This window comes from Neofelis nebulosa, chromosome 3, assembly GCF_028018385.1.
Source record: "Neofelis nebulosa isolate mNeoNeb1 chromosome 3, mNeoNeb1.pri, whole genome shotgun sequence".
NCBI lineage: Eukaryota > Metazoa > Chordata > Mammalia > Carnivora > Felidae > Neofelis > Neofelis nebulosa.
Window position 1 is genome coordinate 54,985,399 of NC_080784.1, and position 25,662 is coordinate 55,011,060.

At 33.9% G+C, this 25,662-nt stretch overlaps 1 protein-coding gene across 3 annotated transcripts in view; it reads left to right on the plus strand.

Annotated features, from left to right (window-relative positions):
- The first annotated feature begins 14,108 nt into the window (after positions 1-14,108).
- The window catches only part of GLRA3 (glycine receptor alpha 3), a 239,693-nt gene continuing 228,139 nt past the window's right edge, over positions 14,109-25,662 (plus strand). For all 3 annotated transcript variants that reach the window (XM_058720866.1, XM_058720865.1, XM_058720867.1), the window contains exon 1: positions 14,109-14,671. In XM_058720866.1, the coding sequence (XP_058576849.1) occupies positions 14,601-14,671 (71 nt within the window). In that variant the 5' untranslated portion in view covers positions 14,109-14,600. The remainder of the gene's footprint in view (positions 14,672-25,662) is intronic.

The following is a 25,662-nucleotide window of genomic DNA, read 5'->3' on the forward strand; positions in this document are numbered from 1 at the left end:
AAGCTCTTCACCTCCCCACAACTGCCTAAAAGGATTTATATAGAGGCCTTGCTCCAGGAAGAGAGCTTGTACCATAGATAGCTCTATTATGATATGAATGGTGTATGGCAGGCAGGGAGGAACCTAGCAAGGCCAGTTTGACCCAAGTCCTCTCTGTCTCATGGTTTCTAAGTGCATCATTTTCCTTTGAATTCCTTTGAATTCCTTTGAATTCCTTTGAATACCTCTTTCTCCTTAGCTCAAAATGACATATATACCTCATTTTACCTGTCGTTGGAATTTCCATGTCTGTGTGGATTCCCATAGACTATTAAATTTTATTTTCTCCTGTTAATCTGTCTCATGTCAATTGGAGTCTTAGTTCAGCTAGAAGGACCTTGAAGGGGACAGGAATTCTTGTCCCCCAACATCGTATAAATAGACCATACTAAATATTCTCATTTCTATGAGCTCTCTAAGTGGTTTATGTCTACTTTTGAGTTTTGTTTGAGTCATTTCAGTATTTCAGATGCTTTAATGTGTCCACAAAACCCTGCAAAGCATTGTAGAATAATCATGTTTTAATTTCCAAATATTATTAAACTGCTGGAAAGCTTTAACTTATAGCATATTTCCTGCAGCATGTTTGACAATATTTACTGCATCCAAATGTTCTACATGCACACTTTTTTATTTTTTGAAATTTAGAAATTTTATCAAATCTTGCCAAACTCCATTAGTAATAATGTTTTGTTTCTTAAATTTGTTGATACTTGATTATTACTATTATTATTGTATATATATATACATATATATATATATATATTTTTTTTTTTTTTTTTTGAGAGAGAGAGAGGGTGCAAGTGAGTAAGAGACAAGTGAGCAAGGATCATAAGCCCAAAGCAGGGCTCATGTTTTACCTGAAGCGGGGCTCATGTTTGCCCAAAGCAGGGCTCATACTCACCTGATACGGGGCTTGTGCTCACCCAAAGGGAGGCTTTAACTCATGAAGCATGAGATCGTGACCTGAGCCGAAGTCAGATACTAAATGATGGAGCCACCCAGGCACGCGATACTTGATTATGTTGGCATATTTTCTTATATCAAAAGGCTCTTGCCTTCTTCCTATGAACTTCACCTAGTTGCACAGTAATTTTTTTTCCCTTAGATAAATTGCTGGATTCTTTTTTTTTTTTTCCTAATTGTTCATTTAGATTTTTGTATTAGAATATGTCTGAAAGCTCATAGTATTTTTTTTATTTTAAATGTATTAATTACACATTAATAATTAACAAAGTATGCCTAGCTTTATTCTTTTTCTTTTTAAACCTGTCTGAAGTTCAGTGAGTCTCATCAGTCTGATAATTTAGTTCTTTATTCAATTCATTAAGAGGTTTCTTTATATATTTGTTACTTACCATCTCTTAAGCTCTGTCATTCATTTTTTTTCTTATGGAAGTCCAATTTTTTTGTTATTTTTATTGTATCTACTCTATAATGGCATGTTTTTTTTGTTTTTTGGTTTTTGTTTTTCCCACATAACTTGTGCCACTTAATATTTTCACTTTGTGCTTGGAGACATTTCTTTTACTCGATCTTCTATACCCGTAAACAGTTCACAATTTAAGCATACTATCCTTCAGTTTACCTGCTGAAGTATTTAGTTGGGAAATCTTAATATTTTTGTTCCAGAAAGCATTTGTGATTGGGATTCACTTGAGTTTTCTTGAGGCTTTTTGTTATTCATTCAAAGTAACTTTCTGTCTCTTGGAGCAACTCTGTTTTGCTGGCATGAAACGTGTTTGTGCTGACTGGATCTTCTCTCTGGCTGCTAGAATCCCTTAGATGATTTGTTATTCTCTCTATTAGCCTTTAGATCTGGTGGTAGGAGTAAACAAGTGGGGGCAGTTTGGCTGGTTTTTACAGCCCTGAGCTAGTGGTTCGGGGGCAGAAGGGCTGTAGGTCCCCTGCTGAGCAGCAGGATGAAGCCTTTGCCATTCCCAGGTCTCCAGGCATATTCTCAACTTTAAGAGCAGAGGACATAGTCCAGCTTTTCCCTAGTTTCTAATATCACATGCATTGGACAAACTTTCATCAATGTTAAATTTTCCTCTAGGGATCTCCGTGTACCAGGGATTGCAGAGAATGTGGTGATTCTGTTCTAGCCCAAGGAAGAGTCCTCATCAGTTTTCTCTATCAAGATCTCCTTCAAGCCTAAAGCTTCTCCTGTTCCCATCTGTAGATTGATTTCAAGAGCTAATTGACTTGGAAAAGACAGCCAGGAGTCTGGAGAAAAGGTATAGAGAACCCCATGTATTCCTTTGGTAGGGCTGCCACTTAAAAAGTACCACAGATGGGGGTGAGGAAGGACCTTAACAGAAATTTATTGTCTTACAGATATGGAGGCTAGGAGTCCAAAATCAAGGTGTTACCAATTGGTTCCTTTTGAGAGCTGTAAGAAAAGGATCTGTTCCAGACCCCTTTCCTTAGCTTATAGATGTCCATCATCTCTCCGTGCCTCTCTCCTCTTCTTTCTAGGATATCTATCTCTGTGTCCAAATTTCCCCTTTTTATAACTTTTTTAAATATTTATTTTTGAGAGAGAGAGAGAGAGAGAGAGAGAGAGAGAGAGAGAGAGAGAGAGATAATGCGAGCAGAGGAGGGGCAGAGAGAGAGGAAGACAGAATCTGAGGCAGGCTCCAGGCTCTGAACTGTCAGCACAGACTGCAATGTGGGGCTTGAACTCACCAACCTTGAGATCATGACCTGAATCAAAGTCCGATGCTTAACTGACTGAGCCACCCAGGCACCCCCAAATTTCCCCTTTTTAAAATGATACTAGTCATACTGCATTAGGATCCCTCCTAATGATTTATTTTAACTTGATCATGTCTATAAAGATTCTATCTCCAAATGAGGTCACATTCTGAGGTACTAAAGGTTAAGAATCCAAACACATCTCTTTTCAGGGGTTATGATTCAACTCACAACAGCCATATTTAGGTCAACTGTCTATGATACTTTATGTATATATAAAATGATACTTTGCCTAATATATCAGTGAAGGCCTGGATTGGTCCTGACCCCACATACCATAAATGTGGGCAAACTGTAACACAAAATTCTGGAGGTGGATAGAATAATAAAAGGACTCTAGTTCAGAGGACCTGAAGGGATCATGAGAACCACAAACACATTATCATAAGCAATCCTAGAATTTCACATGTATGTTTTACACATTACCAGCTGAACATAAATGAGAATTTTATAAAACACTCAAAGGTGTTTGCTACTACAGAAGTTTTTAATTTTATCTATAAACCACCCTTTTGGTTATTTATTTGCATTTTCACCAGAGTGAAAGGTAAAACATAAAATATTTCCTTTCCAAAACATTAAAACAAAGAAAAAAGAAAAAACCTTACAGGTTTAAAGGAGGTCATTGAGTTTAATCACTATATTTAGTGTCAAGTGGGAGCTCTCTAGTAAAACAACTCTGAGTCTGCATTTCAATTAAGTTTAGAGAAAGGTGGGAGGGGGGAGTTGCAGAGGAAAAAAAGCTTTAGTCTGAAGATTCAAAAGTAAAAGAATTAATGAGCCATGTTAAGTGACAATTTTTTGTTAAAGAGGATAGTTAATAACTATTTAACTAAATGGACTTTTAGAAACATTCTAAAATATGCCGCTCGAAAATATTTTTATAAAGTTTCCTAATTTAAAAGGGGAGAGTAGGCAATTTTCTATTGCAATCAAATACACAACAATGGGCTCACAACCATTAGATTAATTGGTTTTATATCATGTGTATTCTCATTATCACTATATAAGTTCTATATTGATCCCACGTTCTTGGAACAATTGGTATTATTGATTAAATTTAATTTTGTCAATCTGTTGGCTCTAAAATTTTGCCCCATAATTTAATTTGAATTCCTTACCTACAAATAAAGTTGAACATCTTAAGTTACATAAATGACTATTTCTTCTTTTTTTTTAATTCCTGTTGATGAAATCTTTCCATGTTTGTTTTGTATTGTCAGTCTTTATTCTTCTTGATTTTGTTAAAGAAATATTCTACATATCCATACTTTGTCTACTATATTTTTATGTTATTTCTAAGGAAACATCTGTCTACAAATACTTTGACAACTATATTATAATAATATATTATATTATTATTAAATTTGTCAAATATTTGGCTTTCATGATCATCTAGTTTATCTTTGTTTTCCACTTTATTTTTCCTCCTGCATTTATTCTTTCTTTCTACACTTATGAACATCCAGTTGTTCATTCCAACATCCAAAAGATGTATCATATATTGTTAATTTTCAGCCTTGATTTATGAACATTTAACAGCACACATTTCTAATTAATCACCAGTTTAGCTGCTTTTAATATGCATTTTATTATCATTAAGCTTATTTTGTGATTTGATATATATTTATATATTTGTACCCACAAGTTTCTTAATGCATAGTTATTCATTTTAACTTGATTAAATATCAGTCATAAATGCATTCTCTGAAATGATGGCACTTCTTTAAATTAGTTGAAACTTATAGAATACATTATTATGTTCACTTTTTACAGATGTTCAACACATGCCTAAAAAAATGCTTAATTTGGAGGAGGTAACATTGTATATTCATTACATAAAATTTGTTTACTATACACACACACACTATATATATGTATATACTAAATGATGTATTTATAATATATATAATAAACACTATATATATATATATTGTTTCATAATTTATATCCTGATTTTTTGTAAGCTTGATCTAACAGCCATTGAATAGTATGTTAAAATGCCTTTTTTGGATGCCTGGGTGGCTCAGTTGGTTAAGCATCTGACTTCTGCTCAGGTCATGATCTCACAGTTTGAGTTCAAGCCCCACATTGGGCTCTCTGCTGTTAGTGCAGAGCCTGCTTCAGATCCTCTGTCTCCCTCTCTCTCTGTCCCTCCCCTGCTCATGCTCTCTCTCTCTCTCAAAAATAAAATAAACATTTAAAAAAGTTTCTTTTTAAAAATGCCATTTTTTTTGCATTACATGTTTTAAAGTTATATTTTTAAGTGCATACATATTTAGAAGTTTCATGTCTTTCTGGTGAAAAATTTTCACTACATAAAGACCCTTTTTGTGTGTAAGTATGCAATTTTCTTCAATTTTGTTTAATATTAGTGTGGCTACACCAGCTTTTATCTATCTATCATCTATCTATCTGTCTATCTATCTATCTATCTATCTATCATCTATCTATCCATTGTTTATTGGTTAACAGTGCCCTGATGTACTTTCTTCTCCTCTTACTTTTATCCTTCCTGATATCCTTTAGTTTACTTCTGGTTCTTACAAACTGTATATAGCTGTTACGCCTTAGTTTCATTTTTAAAAATAACCTTTTGTCTGTAGTGGATTTTGAGAACTTTTCTTTGACTTCAATATTATGTAGTTGTATTGACACTGATTTTCTCATTGACCAAACTCTACTCAGCCTCCCCTAGGCTTTTCTGACTTTTGGACTTTTGAGTTCATCTTTGCATTGTCTAATTTTAGCAAGAATTCTGCTAAATTATTTTAATAAGAACCCCACATCCTCAATTTCTGATAGCCATTGGCATCTAATCATGTTCCTTATTCCCCACCTTACCCCAGGTCAGCTGGACTGCCTGCAGCAAGAATCCTGTTAGGTCACTTTAGCCAGAACCACCACCCCTCCCCCGCCCCTGTTTCCTCTAGTAAATTTTATCAAATGACCTGCACCCTGCTCTTTGGCTATTAATTTCTACTTGCCCAAGCTATATTTGGAGTTGAGTTTGATTTCTCTCCCCCACTGCAACATTTCATCTCTGTGGTCAAATAACCATACCCCTTCAATAAAGCCTTTCTTACCATGCTTTCACAATTGTCATTGAAAGTTGTTTTTTGTTCTGTTTTGTTTTTCTTCTTTAATAGTACTAACTGAGATGAGTCTAGTTGTAGTTTTCTGTCTACTTGCCCCACTGGCACATTTTGCGCTCCTGTAAAGTTAGAACAATGCCTTTAATCATTTTGATAAAAATTTCAGTTATTTATTTCTTCATATTTTACTTATCCTCATTTAATTTATACCTTTTTGGGAAGAAGGGGAGAAACACAAATCTGATGTCTGCTGAAAATTATGAATCTCTTCTCCACGTCTTTAAAACTACTTTGAATATTTTTGACTCTGTTGGCCCATATTGTATATTTTTTCAGATCTACCTTCCAATCCACTAATTCCCTTTTGGGATATTTAATCTGCTGCTTCAACTATCCAAAGTTTTTTTTTTTTTTTTTTTTTTTTTTTATCTTTCATAATTTTTACTTCTAGATACTTCCTTGGTTATTTTTCAGACCTATCTGGACAATTTATAGTTCCAGTCATATTTTTATTCTTTTCACATAGTAAATGCACTTATTGTATATTCTCTAGTCATTATTCCAACATTTAGCCTCTGCTCTTCTAATTTTTTTAACTGCTTTGCTGACTATAATTAATGGTGGCCTATCTATTTGTGTGATTTTTTTGGGGGGTGGGGGTGGGTATTGGATGTATGTTCCTTGAAACTTTATCTATGGGGATTCTTTCAAACTTGGTCTTAAGATACATTCCTCCAGAGAGTATCTATAGCTGTTTCTGCAAGATTTCTAGGACACGATAATCACAGCACAACTTAAATACATATTTGAAACTTGGCATTCATGTGGCCTTAGGAGGTATCAATTCTGGCTCAAAAACTTTGTGTAGGTTTGTTTTGGCAAATAACTTTTCACTGAGAGTTGTCTGCCTCCATTAAGAGCTAAAGCTGAGGGGCGCCTGGGTGGCGCAGTCGGTTAAGCGTCCGACTTCAGCCAGGTCACGATCTCGCGGTCCGTGAGTTCGAGCCCCGCGTCAGGCTCTGGGCTGATGGCTCGGAGCCTGGACCCTGTTTCCGATTCTGTGTCTCCCTCTCTCTCTGCCCCTTCCCCGTTCATGCTCTGTCTCTCTCTGTCCCAAAAATAAATAAAAAACGTTGAAAAAAAATTTAAAAAAAAAAGAGCTAAAGCTGAGACAGACAAGTTTCCTTCTCAGAATCCTTTGGAATGTGGACAGTTTTTCCTATGGTTATAGTTTTTCCTGTGGTGGATAGTTGCTTCTTATGGTTATTAATTCTTGGGATTTCTGGTTTAAAAGACATAAGGGCGTCTGAGTGGCTCAGTAGGTTAAGTGTGGAACTTCAGCTCAGGTCATGATCTCATGGTTTGTGGGTTCGAGCCCCGCATTAGGCTCTGCACTGACTGCTCTGAGCTTGGAACCGGCTTCAGATTCTGTGCCTGCCTCTCTCTCACTGCCCCTCCTCTGCTTGTGCTCTCTCTCTCTCTCAAAAATAAATAAATATACATTTAAAAAAAAGACATAACTCTTTAGGCCTTTGTTTGAGCTATAGTCCCTGCCTCCAAGTCACTATCAGGCAAAAACTGAAGCTCTAACCAAGAGGATCAGCTGGTTACTGCTGGAATCCTTACAGCTTTAGGCTTCACTTGCTTTTTCAGTTTCCTGCTCTTTCATTGGTTTGGGCAGATTTCTGTGCAATCTCAGCTAAGCATTTAGGTTTTTTAAGCAAATATTTTCCTAGTCTTTAGGTATGTATGAGATGATTGTTTTTTTAAAGGATATTTACTCTTTCAAAAATACCAGATATAAACTGTTAAGGAAATCTTAAAGACAGTGGAAAGAATATTGGGAGCAATAATTTCCCCATAAAATTCATATAAATTTTTGTCATTTTCATAAATTAGAAATTAATAGTCAAAATCATAAAGTATTTATTAGCTGTATGAATTTATGGATTTTACTTGCTTCTATATAGGCAAATTATTAATTATTGCACATTATTACATATTTTGGTTATTATATAGTCACTTTGTTATTTAGTTAATATGTCAAGTAGATAAGTTCTTAATGTTTCTTCTTACTGTGTTTGTGGCTAAACTGTGGAGATTAATATATGCATCATTAGTTTATCCTACAAAGTAATAGAATTGCAATATTTAGACTTCAAACACAAGTGGTTAGCTATTGCCTAGGAATCAAATTTCAGTAGTAGTTCACGTCCTACAGCTGACCTTTTTGTTAATGAAGTAAAAAATATTATTTTAGAAATAAATCAATATAAGTATGTAAAGGGATTGCTGAACTTTTCAAGGTGTGTTGCCTGGAAATTTAACAACATATGTCAGTATTCATCATTTTCAAATTAAGTCAGAGTTTTGGAGAAAATATTTTATTGAATTTCTTATGAAGTGGTATTATTACCCATTTTGAGAAATAAAATGTACTCCAATCTGTAGTTGAGTGCCATAAGCAATTTAGTGTGTGATGAAATATATATGACACTAAAGGAATCATACTCATAAGTCCCCTCAGATCAAAAATGAAAAGGATACAAGTTAAAGTTGTGATGTTTTGCATTTTATTTGTTTGGAAGCTTTTTTTTTTATATTTCAACATGTAAGAGATGGAAAATCTACCCCATGAGAAAATCGCCTCAGGAGTATAAGTATGAAATGGGGGTTTTATTGAATTAATAAGTGGAGGAAGATATCTCTGCCATTACAACCATGTTAACATATTATTAACCATCCAGAAAACTCAGCAACAATTTTTAACTTTGTGCATTATTTGACCAATATTTATGGCCATCTGTGATATGCTTCAAGCTTCTTTTTCACTACTTTCCTTCAGTCACCCCCACCCCCTGTTTTTATACCAATAATATAAATTGAGATATTGGAAAAGCCATTTAAAATTTTTGAACCTCAGTTTCTTCATCATTAAAACATAGATAAGATTATGTATACCTTAGAGTCTTGAGAGCAGAAATTAAGATAATATGCAAAGTATTCAATACAGTGTTAACTACACAAATGTTATCATTCAAAATTATTCACCCCACTGTTTTCTCTTTTATGCTTTTGAAGATATTTTACCCTCCTCTTACAAAGTTTTTTTCATTATAAATTCTAAAAATTAACTGTGCATTGGTTTCAAAGCTTTGCTAAATATCCCTTACCTTATGAACATTTTCCAATTGTCTCATACTTTCCATTTTAAAGTAATTCATTTGAATTCCCATAAGCATTTCTCTTTGCATCCTTCAGTACTTACATTCTATGAGATACAATGAATATTCATGTATATCTTACATATTATATAGATTGCAGCTCCTCTGGGACAAGATTTGTTTTTCATTCACATGTGTATTCAGGAAGCACCTAAGATGATGCATATTATAAATTCTATATTTGTTGATAAATGTGTTGTTTGAAGAAATAATTTGGAGATACTGTTACAAGTTGTGCCTACTTGATACCAAAAATTCAGAGAAAAAAATGAAATATTCAATAAATTAACTGCTTCTAATATCCTACTATTTAAGGTCACCTAAGGAAATATGGCAAATTACCACTACTATCTGGAGAAAAAGATGACAAGCCTGAGTGAGTATTAAAATAGTAAAAATTACAATATAGTGGATAATATTCATCTTACTTATAAGGCACTCTCAGAGTGAACTGAAGGCACACATATAAACTTGAAGGTTACTTTCAGATGGCAAAGGAATATATTTGACCTGGAAAGAACACCATAATATAAATATCTTAAATAATTGTGAAGAAAGAATGGGCTAAAAGAGATTAGTAAGAATGGACTCTAGAAAAGGGAGAACCAAAGAGCAGAGGATGTGGATTCATTCATTCATTCATTCACTCAGCAGATACTTCCTAATGTGCCAGACACTGTGCTAACATAAGGATGCACATTGCCCCTGCCTTTCAAGAGTATTCAAACAAAGGCAAACATCAAATTAGAATTGAATCTATGAAGGATATGAACCCTGATTTAAAGGTAAAAAGGGTATTTTTGAAAGGAAAGAAAGAAAGAAAGAAAGAAAGAAAGAAAAGAAATGGAAAGAGAGAAAAGAAAGAAAAGAAAAGAAAAGAAGGAAAAGAAAGAAAAGAAGGAAAGAAAAATTCACTTATACTCTGAATTAAAGGCTAGAAAAAGACTAGACACAAGAAGCCGAAATGGAAGAGTGTTTGAAGTAGAGAAATCATGAGATAAGGAACAGCTTATGTTACTGGTGCATAGTGGTGAAAAGGGAGACTAGTAAAAAGTTGAGGAATTTGCCGATTGAAAATCATTCAGAGCCTTGTCATCTGTAAAGAGAACTGTGGATTTTTTCAAGCCCAGCTTTTGGTCTTATGATTGTTATTCTAAATTCCTGTGGATTTTAGTCTATTGCAATGGAAAGGCATTAACGGGTTTTAGGAATACAAGTGGCATCATCTGATTTACTAAAACAAACAAAAGAAACAAATAAAAACTCTTTAATATTCACAAGGGAGAATTACAGGGGAATCAGAGAGCAAACAGGAGGAACAATTAGGAGGCTGTTGCTGAGATTCATGTGAGAAACTTTGTATCTTGAACAAGGAAATGGAGATAAATTATTAGATATTTCTACCACTATTCCAAAAGAGGTACTTGATCTGCCAACATGTCATGATTATTATGATAGATCCCTGTACAAAAGATAAATTCACTAGGCTCACTTACTTGGTGATAATATCTACCTCTGCAATAAGATTAATTCTCCTCTATTTGATTTGTTCTGAACAAGTGACTTTCTTTTAAAATTTTTTTTTCTTAATGTTTATTTATTTTTGAGAGAGACAGAGACAGAACATGAGTGGGGGAGGGGCAGGGAGAGAAGGAGACAGAATCTGAAGCAGGCTCCAGGCTCCAAGCTGTCAGCACAGAGCCTGACGCAGGGCTCAAACTCACGACCTGTGAGATCATGATCTGAGCCAAAGTCAGACACTCTACCTACTGAGCCACTCCTGAACAAGTGACTTTCTGATTGATTCCTAAATTAAAACTTTCTTTCAACTTTCCCAGAGAGTGTTAATTGAAATATGTGAATATTCTAATTATTCCAAAAAATGACATTACTTTTTGTAACTTTTTAAACTGGCATTTTACTTATACATAACCTATTGATGAGATGATTAGAATGACCCCATATGACTGAATCTGATCAACTCTCAGTAAACTATTTCTAACCCCATACTACATTGACTTCAAAAAAAAGTAAATAACTCTTTTACTAAATTGCAAATCATTTTATCTATCTATCTATCTATCTATCTATCTATCTATATTATCACATGTTTTAGATCATAGGCAGTAATAACTGAGCATCTGATAAAAGCTTTACATTAGATTGAATCTTATTTTGAATTTGATTTACTTTTCTCTAGGTTAGTCAATATACATACAGTTTGAGACAATAGTAGAGATACACTATTAAAGATAGCTCAGTGGGAGTAGACAATTGGTGCCAAAGGCACCAAGTTCAAGTTTAATATTTTCAACTTGCTAAATTTGTGGGTGTGTAACCATCACTTAACCACTGCAGGCTACAATTACTTCCTTTGTAGAAGGAAAGTATTAAATCTGATGAAGATTAATATCACATTCAGCTCTGAAATCCCATGTCTTAGATAACATAAAATATCATCTGTTAGTTCAAGAGAGAAATAATAAAGGCAATAAGGAGAAGAGCAGAGATTTGAGCAAATCAGAATCCAGCTTAATTTTATATAAATGGACTAGTCAGTTATTCATCAGCCACAGAATGGTCTTTTTTCCAAAAACACATTCATTTCCTTACCCATCCAATCAGGACTATTATTCTCAAAAGAATAAAATTTATGAGAATAGCTGTCACAAATATGTAGATGCATGAAATTCATTTTGACCTTATAGAAATTAAAAGCAAACAATATAAAAATCCATAGACAAGAAGCCCTGGAAAATTAATCATTACATGTTAACTCAAAGAAACAAAGCACTACAACCCATTCTTTGATTAATTTCTGATTTACTTAGTCAAAATTAATCTAGTACCCAATGTAGCGTAACAAATTCACAAATCTAATTCAAATAATATATATATTTTTCTAATATGATTATTAATGCATTCAAAAATTATTGAGTATCTACTATATGCTAGGTTCTATTCTAAATAATGGTCATTATCCTTACTGCAGTGACAAGTCAAACAAATAAAAGAGGAGAATCATAGATTTTCATAAATAATTTGAAGGAATATTAATGGTTTTATGAAAAAAACATTAATCTGGAGGTTCCATATTACTGTCCTCTTACATGACATTCATACTCAAAAACTGATTGACTAAGTATATACTAATTTGATAAAGTATAATATTTACATGCTTTAATATTAATAATGAGATGAAATAGCTAAAATTATCATCTTTTAAGCTGTCATGTAACCTAACTATCCAGATTAATGCAAACACAGAATTTTAAATGTTGTGCATTAATTTGCTCACTTAAATAAACTTCCATTGGTTGCTTCCTTGGGGCCAGAGAATGAATCTCAGAAGTAATTTAACTCAATTCCCTCAATGAATATATTTTTAAAGACATATTAAATAAAGATATTTTTTAAAGTAGATTAGTTTTCCAAAGATACCCAATTAGATAGTGGAAACAAGGTAAGGAATTCAGGTCTCCTTGAAATATAATAAGTTTTGTTTCTCTTATTATGTGTGGTATTTAAAAGAATTATTGCTATTCAAAGAATGACCAACTAAAAAGAATTTGTTCTTAGTGAGCTTTCAAAAGGTTCATTGAAAAATTGAGTTAATTAAAATTGTATGAGCCTTCTCAGGTACAAATATTCATGGGTAGAACCAGTGATATTTATTATGAGACTTCTGGAAGTTTGTAATTTAAATCAGAAAACAAAGATGCAGAAAGAGACAGATACAGTAATAACATATAAAAATAAATAAAAAAATCTTTATTCTCACTAAATGTAAATAAGCTTGTCTACTAAAGAATAAAAAAAGATTTTTTTTTCACTGTGTCCTCATCTGAGAGGGTGAGAAGGTAATGACTTATACCTTTCCAGTTAAACAAAGAATTACAGGATAGTCAATATGTCAATTGCTGCTGGAATTTAATTAACAAGAAAATGTTTGTGTGAAAGAGTAAGAAGACATTCTTGGCATGTAGTTTAGTCATTGAGAAAGTTAAGTGATTAAAAAGGGGCTTTCAGAATAAATATCTAAGGGAGTTTAAGGGAAAAGCTAAGATTCAAGTAATGAAAGCTTTAGTCCTGGTTGATAGTAAATAAAAGCCACTATAAAGATCTAATAGCATAGGTATTAGTCTTTTTTTAAATTCTATTTTGAGATACATGAATAAATATGCACATAACGGTACGCACTCATACACACACACTTTTCCTTTCTAGTCTTCCAATCCAAATCCCCATATAAGGGAGGGGGATGGGCTGGGCGAGAGGGAGGGAGAGAGAGGAGAGGGAGATGTACATGGACGATGGAAGAAAAGATGTACCATTTGACCTAGTTGTCCCCTTCACTTGAATTTATTATTAAGATATGGAAAGTGTGTACGGAAAAAAAAAAATGTTGGGTGGCATTGTGCCTCTAAGTAGTCATCTCTTTAGATTTCCCACCTTCATCTTTTTAGAAACCCTTATTACAACTGAAGAAAACTCAACTTAGTCCACTCAACAATGTTTCCTGGCCAGAAGGAAGCTGGCTAGTGTTATGAGAATTTTAGAAGCAGCTGGTTCTCCTGTTCTGCTGATGCTCATGAACCATATTCTCTGCTCTTCTGTAGCCTTTTCTAAGAGTTTGGGTTTACTGTTGACTCCTGCATTTTGATATGAGGTCAAAGAGATGGGGTCACATCTGTAAAGACCTTTCTTCCCAAATTGTGCCTTTTCCCGGAAGAAAATAGAAAAGGGTCTCTCCAGCGCTGTTTTGCTACCTAATTCACAAAAGCCGCTGACTTTCCCAATGCTTAGTCCTGAGGCTTTCTTCCCTCAACTCCCTCCAGTCAGAGTTAATTCTCTGCACCAGTTATTCACTGCTTTTTTTAAAGGGTAAAGTGCTAAGCACGGCCTACAGAGATGAGTAGCCTGCCACTCAGTCCCGCTGTGCGGTCGTGATTGGATAACAGAACAGTGTCGTTTGGCTCCGCCCCCGCTTCCCTTTGCCGCGCTAGCGGTGTCGGGTTTTACTCAAAGGTGGAGAGTGGGATTCGGCGGGCGGCGCTAGGAGCAGGTGAAGAAGCATCCTTGTTCCGGCTGTTGCTGTTATTCTTTCTCCGGTGTCTGAGTCTGGGAAGGACAAGCTTTCTTTGCTGCTAGAGCTTCAGTGAACTGTTGCCCAGAACCTAGGCACTTCAGACATTTCATCTCATCCCTTATTCCGCGTTCACTGTGTAAACCACCTGCACATTTGTAACCCTGTGAATGTTCCTTCTGCTCAATGCCCAGAGAAGGGGTCTAAAGGGAATTTCAAGTGTTTGAAAGAAAGGGTCTTTGCCGACTGCGGGGAGCTGTCTAAGGTGCTGAAGCTTTCCAGGCGTTCGTCTCCTGCAACACCACGCAGAGTTAGATTGCACATTTTTCGTTCCTGGCTTTCTCATCCCCCATGCCTTGGATAAGATTAATTTCAGGATCGTGAAAATCTCTCCGTATCATGGCCCACGTGAGACACTTTCGGACATTCGTTTCAGGATTTTACTTCTGGGAAGCAGCACTGTTACTCAGGTGAGTCCACTTGTATTTAACAGTTGAAGAATTCAGTTAAGCCTGTGCACTAGATTTCAACCACTTGTTATTGATGAAGTCGAGAATGCAATTCGAAATTGCACTGAAAGTATCCCTTAAATCGTATTGTTGTCTACCTAAAACTGTCTAGCAGTCTATCAAGATCCCTAAAAACATGTAACTTTGCTCTATTTTCACTATATAGTGCTTTTTAAGTAACTGGCCTCATATTATTTACAGCTAAGATTACCTTTGGAAAATTATTTCCAAAACCTAGGTCTTCTTTCTCAAATTGCTTTTGGAGTTTCATTTTTCTAAGTGAAATACAAATTCTGAGTGTTACTCTTTTTTTTGAAAGTTACAAAACATTTAGTAATTAGAAGTAATTAGAAGTAATTAAATGGCAAAAAAATCTAGAACATAAGCATTTACTTATCAGAGAAATTCTGAGCATTATTGATACATCCAGAGGTTAAGTTAAATAAATAAATAACACTTAAGGCCTTGTAAGTACCAATTCTAAAGGGCTTAGGTCAGGTAATACGTGAGAGCAAAGTCATAAATAAATCATTAGATATGTTTTATGTCAAGAATAATCTTTTGAGAGAAAGTGATACTACAATAAACCTACTAAAGAATAAAATTGTTTTATGATATGTAATTTTCTTATCATGTCCAGTCATATTTGGTGGGATTTATTTATTTATTTTTTAATAGAGACTAGTCAAAAGATCAGATAATTTAACTCCTATTCTTAAAAAAAATTTTTTTTTGAGATTACTTATTTATTTTGAGAGAAATAGAGAGAACATGCATGAGCAGGGGAGGGGCACAGAGAAAGTAACCCCTATTCTTAATACAACAATATATAAGCAAGATTCTTCTCATACAGACTTTTGAACCACCAATGTAAATTTTAATTTACTAGTGTAAATACCTTAAGATTTCATTTTTATGGCTCTCAAGCTTTTCAAGAGAATTAAAATCAAATAATTGGAATAACTAAGTTGTGTGTATATTAATTTCTATTTGAAGTATGTAAATATTGTCTTCTGGGTTGCTATGTCAGTTTTTCACCTTTGGGCACCTTAGAAAAACATAGCGTATCTCATAAAAACTGCCTTACAGGAAGTTATGTTATTTTGATATAACTGTAGTAAGAGGAATTAATTGTGAAGGTTATTATAATTTCAAAATTATTTTTTTGAAGTATGGGTTGAACCACGGTAAACTAGGATATTTTCAGTGAAAAATATCTTAATGTGACTAAATTTTTATAACGACAATTGTCACAAATTTTACTATTTGTGACATGATTAAAACAAAGAGTGTAACATTTTTATATTTATAAAAATTTCATGGACAGGGGTACAAAATTCATGTTTTAAGTGAAATGGGTTATTTTACTTTAATTATTTCTTAATATCTTAGATGACGGTATGCATTTTTTTTTTTCAAATAAATCAGAATAGCTTAGTGGTAGACACTTAGTTAGGAAGTTTAATGTCAGTAACTAAACCATTTTGGTCATTAAGGTCAAATTTGTATACTGGTAATTCACTACATTTGTTGTAATATATTCTTAAGTATATAATCTTCACCAGTACATCCTTTGATTTTTGTCTAGTTTTATTTAAATTAACACAAATTTTATTTCAAATTGATGATCATAATTTTAAAAACGTACCTTCATTAATATTAAATAATTGTAATTTAAAATGCTCTTTGTGAATAATCCAAAAATGCAATCCCTTGAAAAATACGTACCCAGTATAGAAGTTTGTGCGATACATATATTCTTTATCAAGTTTTTCCTTTCTTCTTTTATAAATTGAATAAAAATTTTCTCTTAGACTGGTCTTAGATGAGAGTAATTCATTGCTCTATGAAGAAGTTTAATCATTTAAATTTTTTAATCAATTAAATTAAAAATTTAGGGGTGCCTGGGTGACTCAGTCAGTTAAGTGCTGACTTTCGCTCAGGTCATGATCTTGTGGCTAGTGAGTTTGAGCCCCACGTTGGTCTCTGTGCTGATAGCTCAGAGCCTGGAGCCTGTTTCAGAATCTGTGTCACTCAATCTCTCTCTCTCTCTGCCCCTTCTCCACTCATGCTCTGTCTCTCTCTGTCTTGCTTTCTGTCAAAAATAAAATAAAATAAAATACAATAAAATAAAATAAAATAATAAAAAAGTAAATGTATTTATTTTCAGTGATGCCCCTTAAAAGAAAATTTCCTATAGTTAAAAAAAAAAAAAAAAAGCAAAGCTCCTTCTACTGGAAATATTTTGTAAAATAAATATCTTTAGGAAAACTATTCTTTATCACTAAGTCTGCTCGTATTGAATGAAAAGGAAATATAAAAGAAAAAATGAAAACAAAAAGTATTTAGTATTAATTTATAAATGTATCTAACTTAAAAATACTTTTTAGGGCAATTTGGAGGCAAGAATTGCAACTGGAAACATATATTTTTATAATTAAATAATTTACTAGTATAAGCTTCTTTTCATAAGCTTTAAAGATTTTAAAAAATCTTATTGAGATGTAATATACACACAGATACATACACAAATAATAAGCTTCCATGTGAAGTTTCACAAAGATAACACACTCATGTGAAGAGACCATGGATCAAGAAGTAGAATTGCCCTCAAAAAACTAAAAATGAACTAACATATGATCTGGTAGTCCCAGTTCTGGTTATTTATCTGAAAGAATTAAAGTCAGGATATTGAAGAGGTATTAGTAATTCCATGTTTATTGCAGCACTATTTATAATAGCTAAGGTGTGGAAACACCTAAATGTCCACTGACAGGTGAATGGACAAAAAAAAGTGGTATATAAATACAAGGGAATACTATGCAGCCTTAAAAAAAGAAGGAAATTCTGTAATAACATGGATGGATTTTGAGGACGTTATCCTTAGTGAAATAAGCCAGGCATGTAAAGATAAGTACTAAGTGGGGAAAAAAAAGTAGAATTGCCAAAACCTCACAAAAACAGTCACCCTCCTACCACCATACCTTTTCCAGGCACCACTTTGCCCGAAGATGATCACTACCCTGACTTATACAACAATGAATATGCTTTCTTTTTTTTCTTTTTTTTTTTTTTTGCTTTTGAACTTTATATAAATACTTATTTGAGTGAGCTTTGTTTTTTAGAAGCATTATGTTTATGTGTTTTGTCCATATTAGTACCTGTAACAATAATTTATTCTCATTGCTATATAGTATTCCATTACATGAAGACATCACAATTTATCCAGTGTTCTCTGAAGGATATTTGGGTATTTTTTACATTTTGGCTAGTGCTGCTATTAATATTCTTGAACAAATATTTTGTGAATACATGTGAATGCATGCACGTGAATACATGCATTTTGGGGGCAGAATGGGTTGGGTCTAAGACTTTCTCTAAGATAAGAATTGCTGCATCATAGAGTGGGCATGAATATGTTTCACTTTATTAGATATTGTAAACTTTCCAAAGTAGTTGTACCTATTGATACTTCTATCAATAATGTATGACAGTTTCTGTTGTTATTACTAGTACAAAATTTGTTAGGGACATATTATAAATATTTATAGCATTTTCTTAGACTATTATTGCAGGCCCACAGATGATATATTTGTCTTGGCATAAGTTTTACTTTTTGTTAAGTTTTATGAAGGCAAAAACATCAAAATAAAAATATTTACTTCTACAATACAATTAGAAGTATTCATTATCAGAATATATCAGGTCTAAAAAATGTAATTTTTAAGGAAGAATTATTAAAAAAGATAATTCTTTTATTTTTTATTTTATTTATTTTTAAAAAAGATAATTCTTTTAAAAATACAAGTGAGAAAATTGCATAAACAGATGTGAGAAATCTGAATTTCTTAGCAGTAAAGTTTTTTTTTTTTTTTAAGTTTCACACTTCGCTCAGATATTGTAGTTTTCTGAAACAATCCTTCTAGGCTTTTGGGTTCTAGTCCTCATATTAATAAAATAAGGAACAGAACACCAGTGTTCAGCTTTCTTTGAAATGCAGATAAGTGATGATTATGAAGAGCTTGCAGAACAAATTCTAAAAACAGGAAAACTGCCAAAAATATTTCATTTAAATTGATTATTTTCATAAAATACAATTTTATTTTTCATATTTATAATTTGATATCAACTACAGGCTTGCTACTTGAATAAATTATGGTACACTCTGTCAAAAACTAAATATGTGAATTTCAGACTTCATGATAATCACAAATAAAATGCTATCTTGGTTTACTTTGAAGCCTAAGAAAAACATTTTGGCATAGAATTTCTTGGTTTTGCTCTTGGTATGTTTTGGAGAATAGGGAAAATCCTTTTTAATGTTGGCTCTATTTTCTTATGTAAAGTATTAAAGAGAAATGTACTTGAAAGAATAAACTTTCATAATGATTTCCTGTATACAGGAAATACATACAGTAATAGAATTCTATATAGTTTTTTAAAATTGTGCTACACATAATATATGCTTCTTACCTTTGTGTCTATAAATAATCACACATTTCCCAAGTATAGAAGGATCATGGCCCAGTTCTCTGGTCAATGCCTTAGGCAATTTACCCTGCAGATTCAGAAAACAGCTTGTAAAATATTTCCTATGCTATATATATTTTTTCCTCCCTTAACTACACTCACGTACTGAGGCAAGTCAATCAACAAATATGTATTTAATGTGTAATTTTAAGCAATTCAACAAGATTCCTTTACCAAATTCTTTGCACAATTTTTTGTGCTATGTACTGTTTGGCTATGGAAGATTGAGAAACTACCACCTTTCCCATCACAGAACTTAAAGGGCAGCAGGGGAGAAAATACAAAGGGCCAAGTAACAAAAGAAAAACACAAACGGCAATGTTTTAGGAAATGTGACATAGGAAAGCTATCCAGAAGACTTGGTACTTGTGCTGGATCTTGTTAAGATGCTTAGTCTGTGGGCAAAAGTGAGACATAAAGGAAATGATAATGGGCATATTGTATGCTTAGTGAGTGGTGATAGTCAAATTCAGTAAAGAAATTTCGATTTATGGTTTACATTCATATTCTGCTAGCAATAACTACTGAGCTGGCTACAATAACAAACCTGCAGAAATACAGAGAAGGAACAGCTACCTTTCTCAATAGAATGTGGATAAAATTTAGAAGTAAATAATACTTGTAGTTGAATGGTTGTCATTACAGGAATGGTCTCTTGGCACAAAGTATCTCTGTAAGATTGCTAATAATAATTAGTAACAGTAATAACTATATAAGCCAAAAACAATGGCTAAACTACAAGAAGAAGAGAATAATCTCTTCCTTTTAGAATTTGAAAACTATATTTGAACTTTTCACCAGAATATGGTCTCCTGAAAGAAAGAAAATCAGGTAGAGGATTGGGATTGTTGAAAGAAAGAAAGAAGACACTGAACTTGGTTTGGAGTATTTGAGTTTGAAATGCTAGCAGCCGATTTGGTATCCTGCCATCAGCTTGGACTGCAGAGATGATGCTTGAACTGTAGAATTAACAGTCAAAATGTTATGAAGGCGATCATATTGTATGCAAAGAAGAGAGAATAGAGAAAATATTTATATGCAGTAAGGGTAGAACATTGTAAAGTTGGGCACAGAGAAGTACACAGAGAGCCCTGAGTTAAACTGGAGGTAAGACTGATTATAACCAAGTGACAGAGTCACAAATTTATCATAGTGTTATATAGTCGATCTTAAAGGCCTGCTCATATCAACAGTATATATCTTTCTAAAACTTTTCTATAGAACTTTCCAATGCTGTAATTTCAACTAGTCTTATAATCTTACAATCATAGACCGTACCTTTTATCACTTAGTTTTCTCAGGAGACTTTTAGGGAACTATTTTGAGGAAAGTACATCTTTTACTTTTCCTTACTTTATGAAGTATATATAGTGGATCCTTCTTGATTTTCCCAGCAGACATTCTCGTATCCTTCTCGGTATGATTATCTTCATACTGGATTGACAATATTTATTGAAAATAAATTCATGTGTAGGTAGATATTTATGTGGAAATGTGGGTTATTTGTCTTTCCCCACTAGGAGAATGGTGTAGCTGTAGCTTTGTTTTGCTTAGGTGAGTGGGTCAGGAATAGAGACATTTGAATCATCTTCAGAGAACTTATTCTGGAATGAAGGCAAGAATTCCAAGACCAGACCAACTGTCTGGCAACAAACAAAGTGTGTGAATAAAATGAGCTATTCAGCTACAGAAGACAAAGCTATTCTATCAACTGCAAGCAACCACACTTTAAAGCATTTTAAGGAAACTTAAGTTTGCAATCCTCAGATGTCAGAAAAAGAAAGAATGCATATTAAAAAAAGCAGCTTTGTCATAGTACATTTCCGAAATTCTTTTATAATCTCCATACTGGGGATACTTTTAGGAAAAAGTATTACCAGTACCTCTAGGACAATTTAATACACAAAAGTAGTAGTTTCAGTGGTATAAGTTAAGAATAACATAAAATCTAAAGGTTATTAGCATCCTCTAAAAATAGATATTGAATGGAATAACATTCAATGCAAATGATGAAGAATTCTCTATGAGTGCATCAAACACTTGCCATAACCAGTTAGAAATTATAGCTGAACACAGATATTTCTGATACTGTTATACAACCATCACCACTGTAGGATGATTGGGCTTACATTAGAGGTAACTGGTCCATCCAATATCTTACCTAAATTTGAGAATCTCTCAGAAATAATCTCTAACAGGTGGTCATCATATAAACTTGAAGATTTCCAGCAATAAGAATGTCTTTACCTTAGAAGGAAACTATTTATCAAATAATTTTAATCAATGAAAACTAAAATGCCATTCCACTTTCTCCTGGCCAAAGTGAACTTTTTCCCCCCATATGTGCCTCCCAAAATATTTATCTCTGTATTTTTGGCTTGAGTTTTATGCCTTTTCTTCACTTAAAATGACCCTATTGCTCATGGAAAGTGAGCTTTTATGCAAGGCATGGTTTGAAATGATAACCTTTTCTATGCAGTTACTCCATGAATGGAGGTTGGATTCTCCAGTTTCAGAGGGGCTACAGCATTCTGCCTGACTTTCTCTATGACTTCATATAAATTTACAGAACAATGAATCCATTCCACGCAGTATGTGAAGTACTGAGGAAACAGAACTTCAATTTTTAACAATATACCATTGTGGAGGGAAGAACATATAACATCCCTTTCAAATGTGTTTCATGTTTTCATGAAAGTCTTCTGTCTCCCTCTCAATTGTAAGTCCCATGATGATAGGATTGCTTCTGATGTTTATTTTACTCCATTATATTTAATTCAATGTCATGCGTGAAATAGATGCTCAATAAACAATAGGTAAGCACTGACATAACATCTGCCTGTCACATCTGTCTACCTGCCTATGACTTTAGATTTGAATTCTATTTAAATCTGTATTATTACTTAGAGTGAAAAGGGAGTCTGAGTTCAAGATCTCATAAAAGGTAGAAGATCAAACAAATCTCAGATATTACTTACTCTGGCAGCATCTAGTGGAAAAGTAATGGATTTGCTTCTCATTATCACCATGAGAATCTAAAATTTGTGTTGTATAATTCATTATTTCTCAACTTTTCTTTTCACATTATTGCCTCCTAAAGAACCTTTTAAAGATATTTTTAGACTTTTAGATTTTTTTTCTAATTGTCTTCATGAAATTGTAATACCACAGCATACTATATATTTGCTCATGTATAGTATATATAATTTGTGGTATATGTTTTATATACATATATGACACATATCTATCTATCTATCTATCTATCTATACATACACACACACACACACACACACACACACACACACATGACTTTATACATAAAAGAATATGATTTTTGACCCCCAGTATAAAACTTCCACCCCTACCGAGAAGGCATGGTGTATTGGTTGCTATTTTTCCATGAGGCTGCTTAGACTAGAGTTGTATAGTTTTATCATTTTGAGTCATGTCCTACAACTAAAGCAATAGAGGAAGTATTTCCTTGTTTGGATCTTATTATTAGGGCTTTGTAACTTTGTAAAATGAACAAATGGTTGACATCATTTCTCCATTGACATCCTGTGAGATAAGTTAATCCTAAAAGCATTAGAACTTTAGCAACATCTTTTTCCATAAATACATATGGTTCCCCAAACCACTAGGATTTTATCAATAAATTTTAAATCATCACTGCCCCTACTAACACCATTATTATATGAATTTCATAATTTCATATGAATATTTTTTATTTATTTATTTATTTTTTTAACGTTTATTTATTTTTGAGACAGAGAGAGACAGAGCGTGAACAGGGGAAGGGCAGAGAGAGAGGGAGACACAGAATCAGAAACAGGCTCCAGGCTCTGAGCTGTCAGCACAGAGCCCGACGTGGGGCTCGAACTCACAGACCGCGAGATCATGACCTGAGCCGAAGTCGGACGCTTAACCGACCGAGCCACCCAGGCGCCCCTGAATATTTTTTATTTAGTTTAGTTTAAAGAGAGAGAGAGCATGAGCAAGGGAGAAGGGCAAGAGAGAGACTGAGAATCTTAAGAGGGGTCCAGGCTCAGCACAGAGCCTCATTGTTCCCATGACTCTGGGATCATGACCTGAGCTAAAATCAAGAGTCTGAGGGTCAACTGACTGAGCCATCCAGGCCCCCCCCCCCCACATATAAATATCTTTTGAAAAGAATGTTAGAGTTATTATCATTTAAAGTTTATTTATTTTTCTATTATGTAGACTCTGTTGACTTTCTTTTGTTATTGATGTTAGATAAATGAAAGAGTACACATTTCTTTTTAAAGTTAAATTTCTGGGGCGCCTGGGTGGCTCAGTCGGTTAAGCGTCCGACTTCAGCTCAGGTCACGATCTCTCGGTCCGCGAGTTTGAGCCCCGCGTCGGGCTCTGGGCTGATGGCTCGGAGCCTGGAGCCTGCTTTCGATTCTGTGTCTCCCTCTCTCTCTGCCCCTACCCCGTTCATGCTGTGTCTCTCTGTGTCTCAAAAATAAATAAACGAAAAAAAATAAAGTTAAATTTCTAATTGTTATAAAACAGGATATCAATAGTACCTATATTAGCTCTGGATATTCTCCAATACAAGGGTTAAAGATATGTATAAAAATCTGAGAATATGTTACTATTAAAAATAAAAACTGAGCCTGGTGGCTCAGTCAGTTAAGCATCTGACCCTTGGTTTTGGCTCAAGCCATGATCTCATGGTCTGTGAGTTCTAGCCCTACGTTGGGCTCTATGCTAACAGTGCAGAGCCTGCTTGGGACTCTCTGTCTCCCCCTCTGTCTGTCCCTCCCCCATGCTTTGTCTCTCTCTCTCTAAAAAATAAATAAACTTAAAAAAAAATTTTTTATTAGTTTTCTTTATTTTTGAGAGGCAGAGAGAGAGACAGAGCGCGAGTGGGGGAGGGGCAGAGAGAGAGGGAGACACAGAATCTGAAGCAGGCTCCAGGCTCTGAATTGTCCAGACAGAGCCCGACCTGGGGCTCAAACTCACAAACTGTGAGATCATGACCTGAGCTGAAGTCGATGCTCAACCAACTGAGCCACCCAAGCGCCCCAAATAAACTTTTAAAAAATAAAAACAAAAAGTAATTTTCAGAAAATTGTAGTGACGAGTAAAACGCTACAAATAGAAAAGAAAGTTGTTATTAATGGTCAATAAGTGTGACCAAATCATCAGAAAACAGTTTGTCCTGTGATTATTGTTGTTGGTATTGTTTTTGTTGCTTTGGGTTCAGACTGTCCATACAATAGTTTATGGTGAGGACCTGGGAGAAGATGAGTGATTTGAACCTCAATAAAATGACCACTCCATCAAATGACTGGGAGGGAAATGTGAGTTCTATCTGTCTGGCTAATTGCTACTCAACTCACTTTACCTTCTTTAAGAACTCTTCTCTGATCTTTCTCAAGTCTAGGTGAAGATACCTCTTCTGTGCTCCCAAGCACCAAGTGCCTTTATTGCATGTATCCCAGGGGGTAGTAATTGCCTGAATCTTACCTCTAGCTCAAACTGTGAAGTCCTTCAGGGCAGAACAGGAATGTATGTCCAGTTCTATCTCCAGGGCTTGAAAGAGTGTCTAGCACACTGAAAAAATGCCCATTCATTTCCAGAATGAAGCATCGTTTTTATTTCTAAAAGCAGATTGACAGTTTCAAATAAATAACTCTTTCTCGGCATAAATAAAAATACCATGTTGATTTCTCTGCCTTTAGCATTCAGGAGGAAACTTGGTAAGCAATTTGGCGCTTTGGTTTTTCTTTATTCCTAATTTTATTTTTTCTGTGGTTATATATTTACCCACTTGTCTCTTATCTCTATCTTACAGAAAAATTTTTTTTAGAAAAAAGTCATCTACATGTTTTCATTTTTCTCACTACTCACTGATCCCTCACTTGTTCCTATTTGGGATATATCCCCACCTGTACTAAATGAAGCAGTACCGAGCTTTCATATTGTGACAGCTTCTTCTTTTCTAAACGTTGGAAAAATGCAAATAGCATTTCATATAATAATGGCTGTCTATAATAATATATATTATATATATCATATACAGTAATAGTTCATATGATAATAGTTATTAAAATAATTATTAAATGTATATATAAAATGTTCATATGTATGCATATATAAAATATATATACTATGTCTTTAAATCAATATATAGCTTTTAATTATATACTTTTTATAAGATCTTTGCACTGGAAAGGGAAGACATAACTAAATGAACATCCTAAATAGTAATCAAATAAATAATGCATATTCTCAAGACATCATATTTAAATTTCTATTTTTTTTAAGTTTATTTATTTTGAGAGAGAGAGAGCTTGAGCAGGGGAGAGGCAGAGAGAGAGGGGGGTAGACAGAAAATCTCAAGCAGGCTCTGTGCTGTCAGTACAGCCTGATGTGGAGCTCAATTTCATGA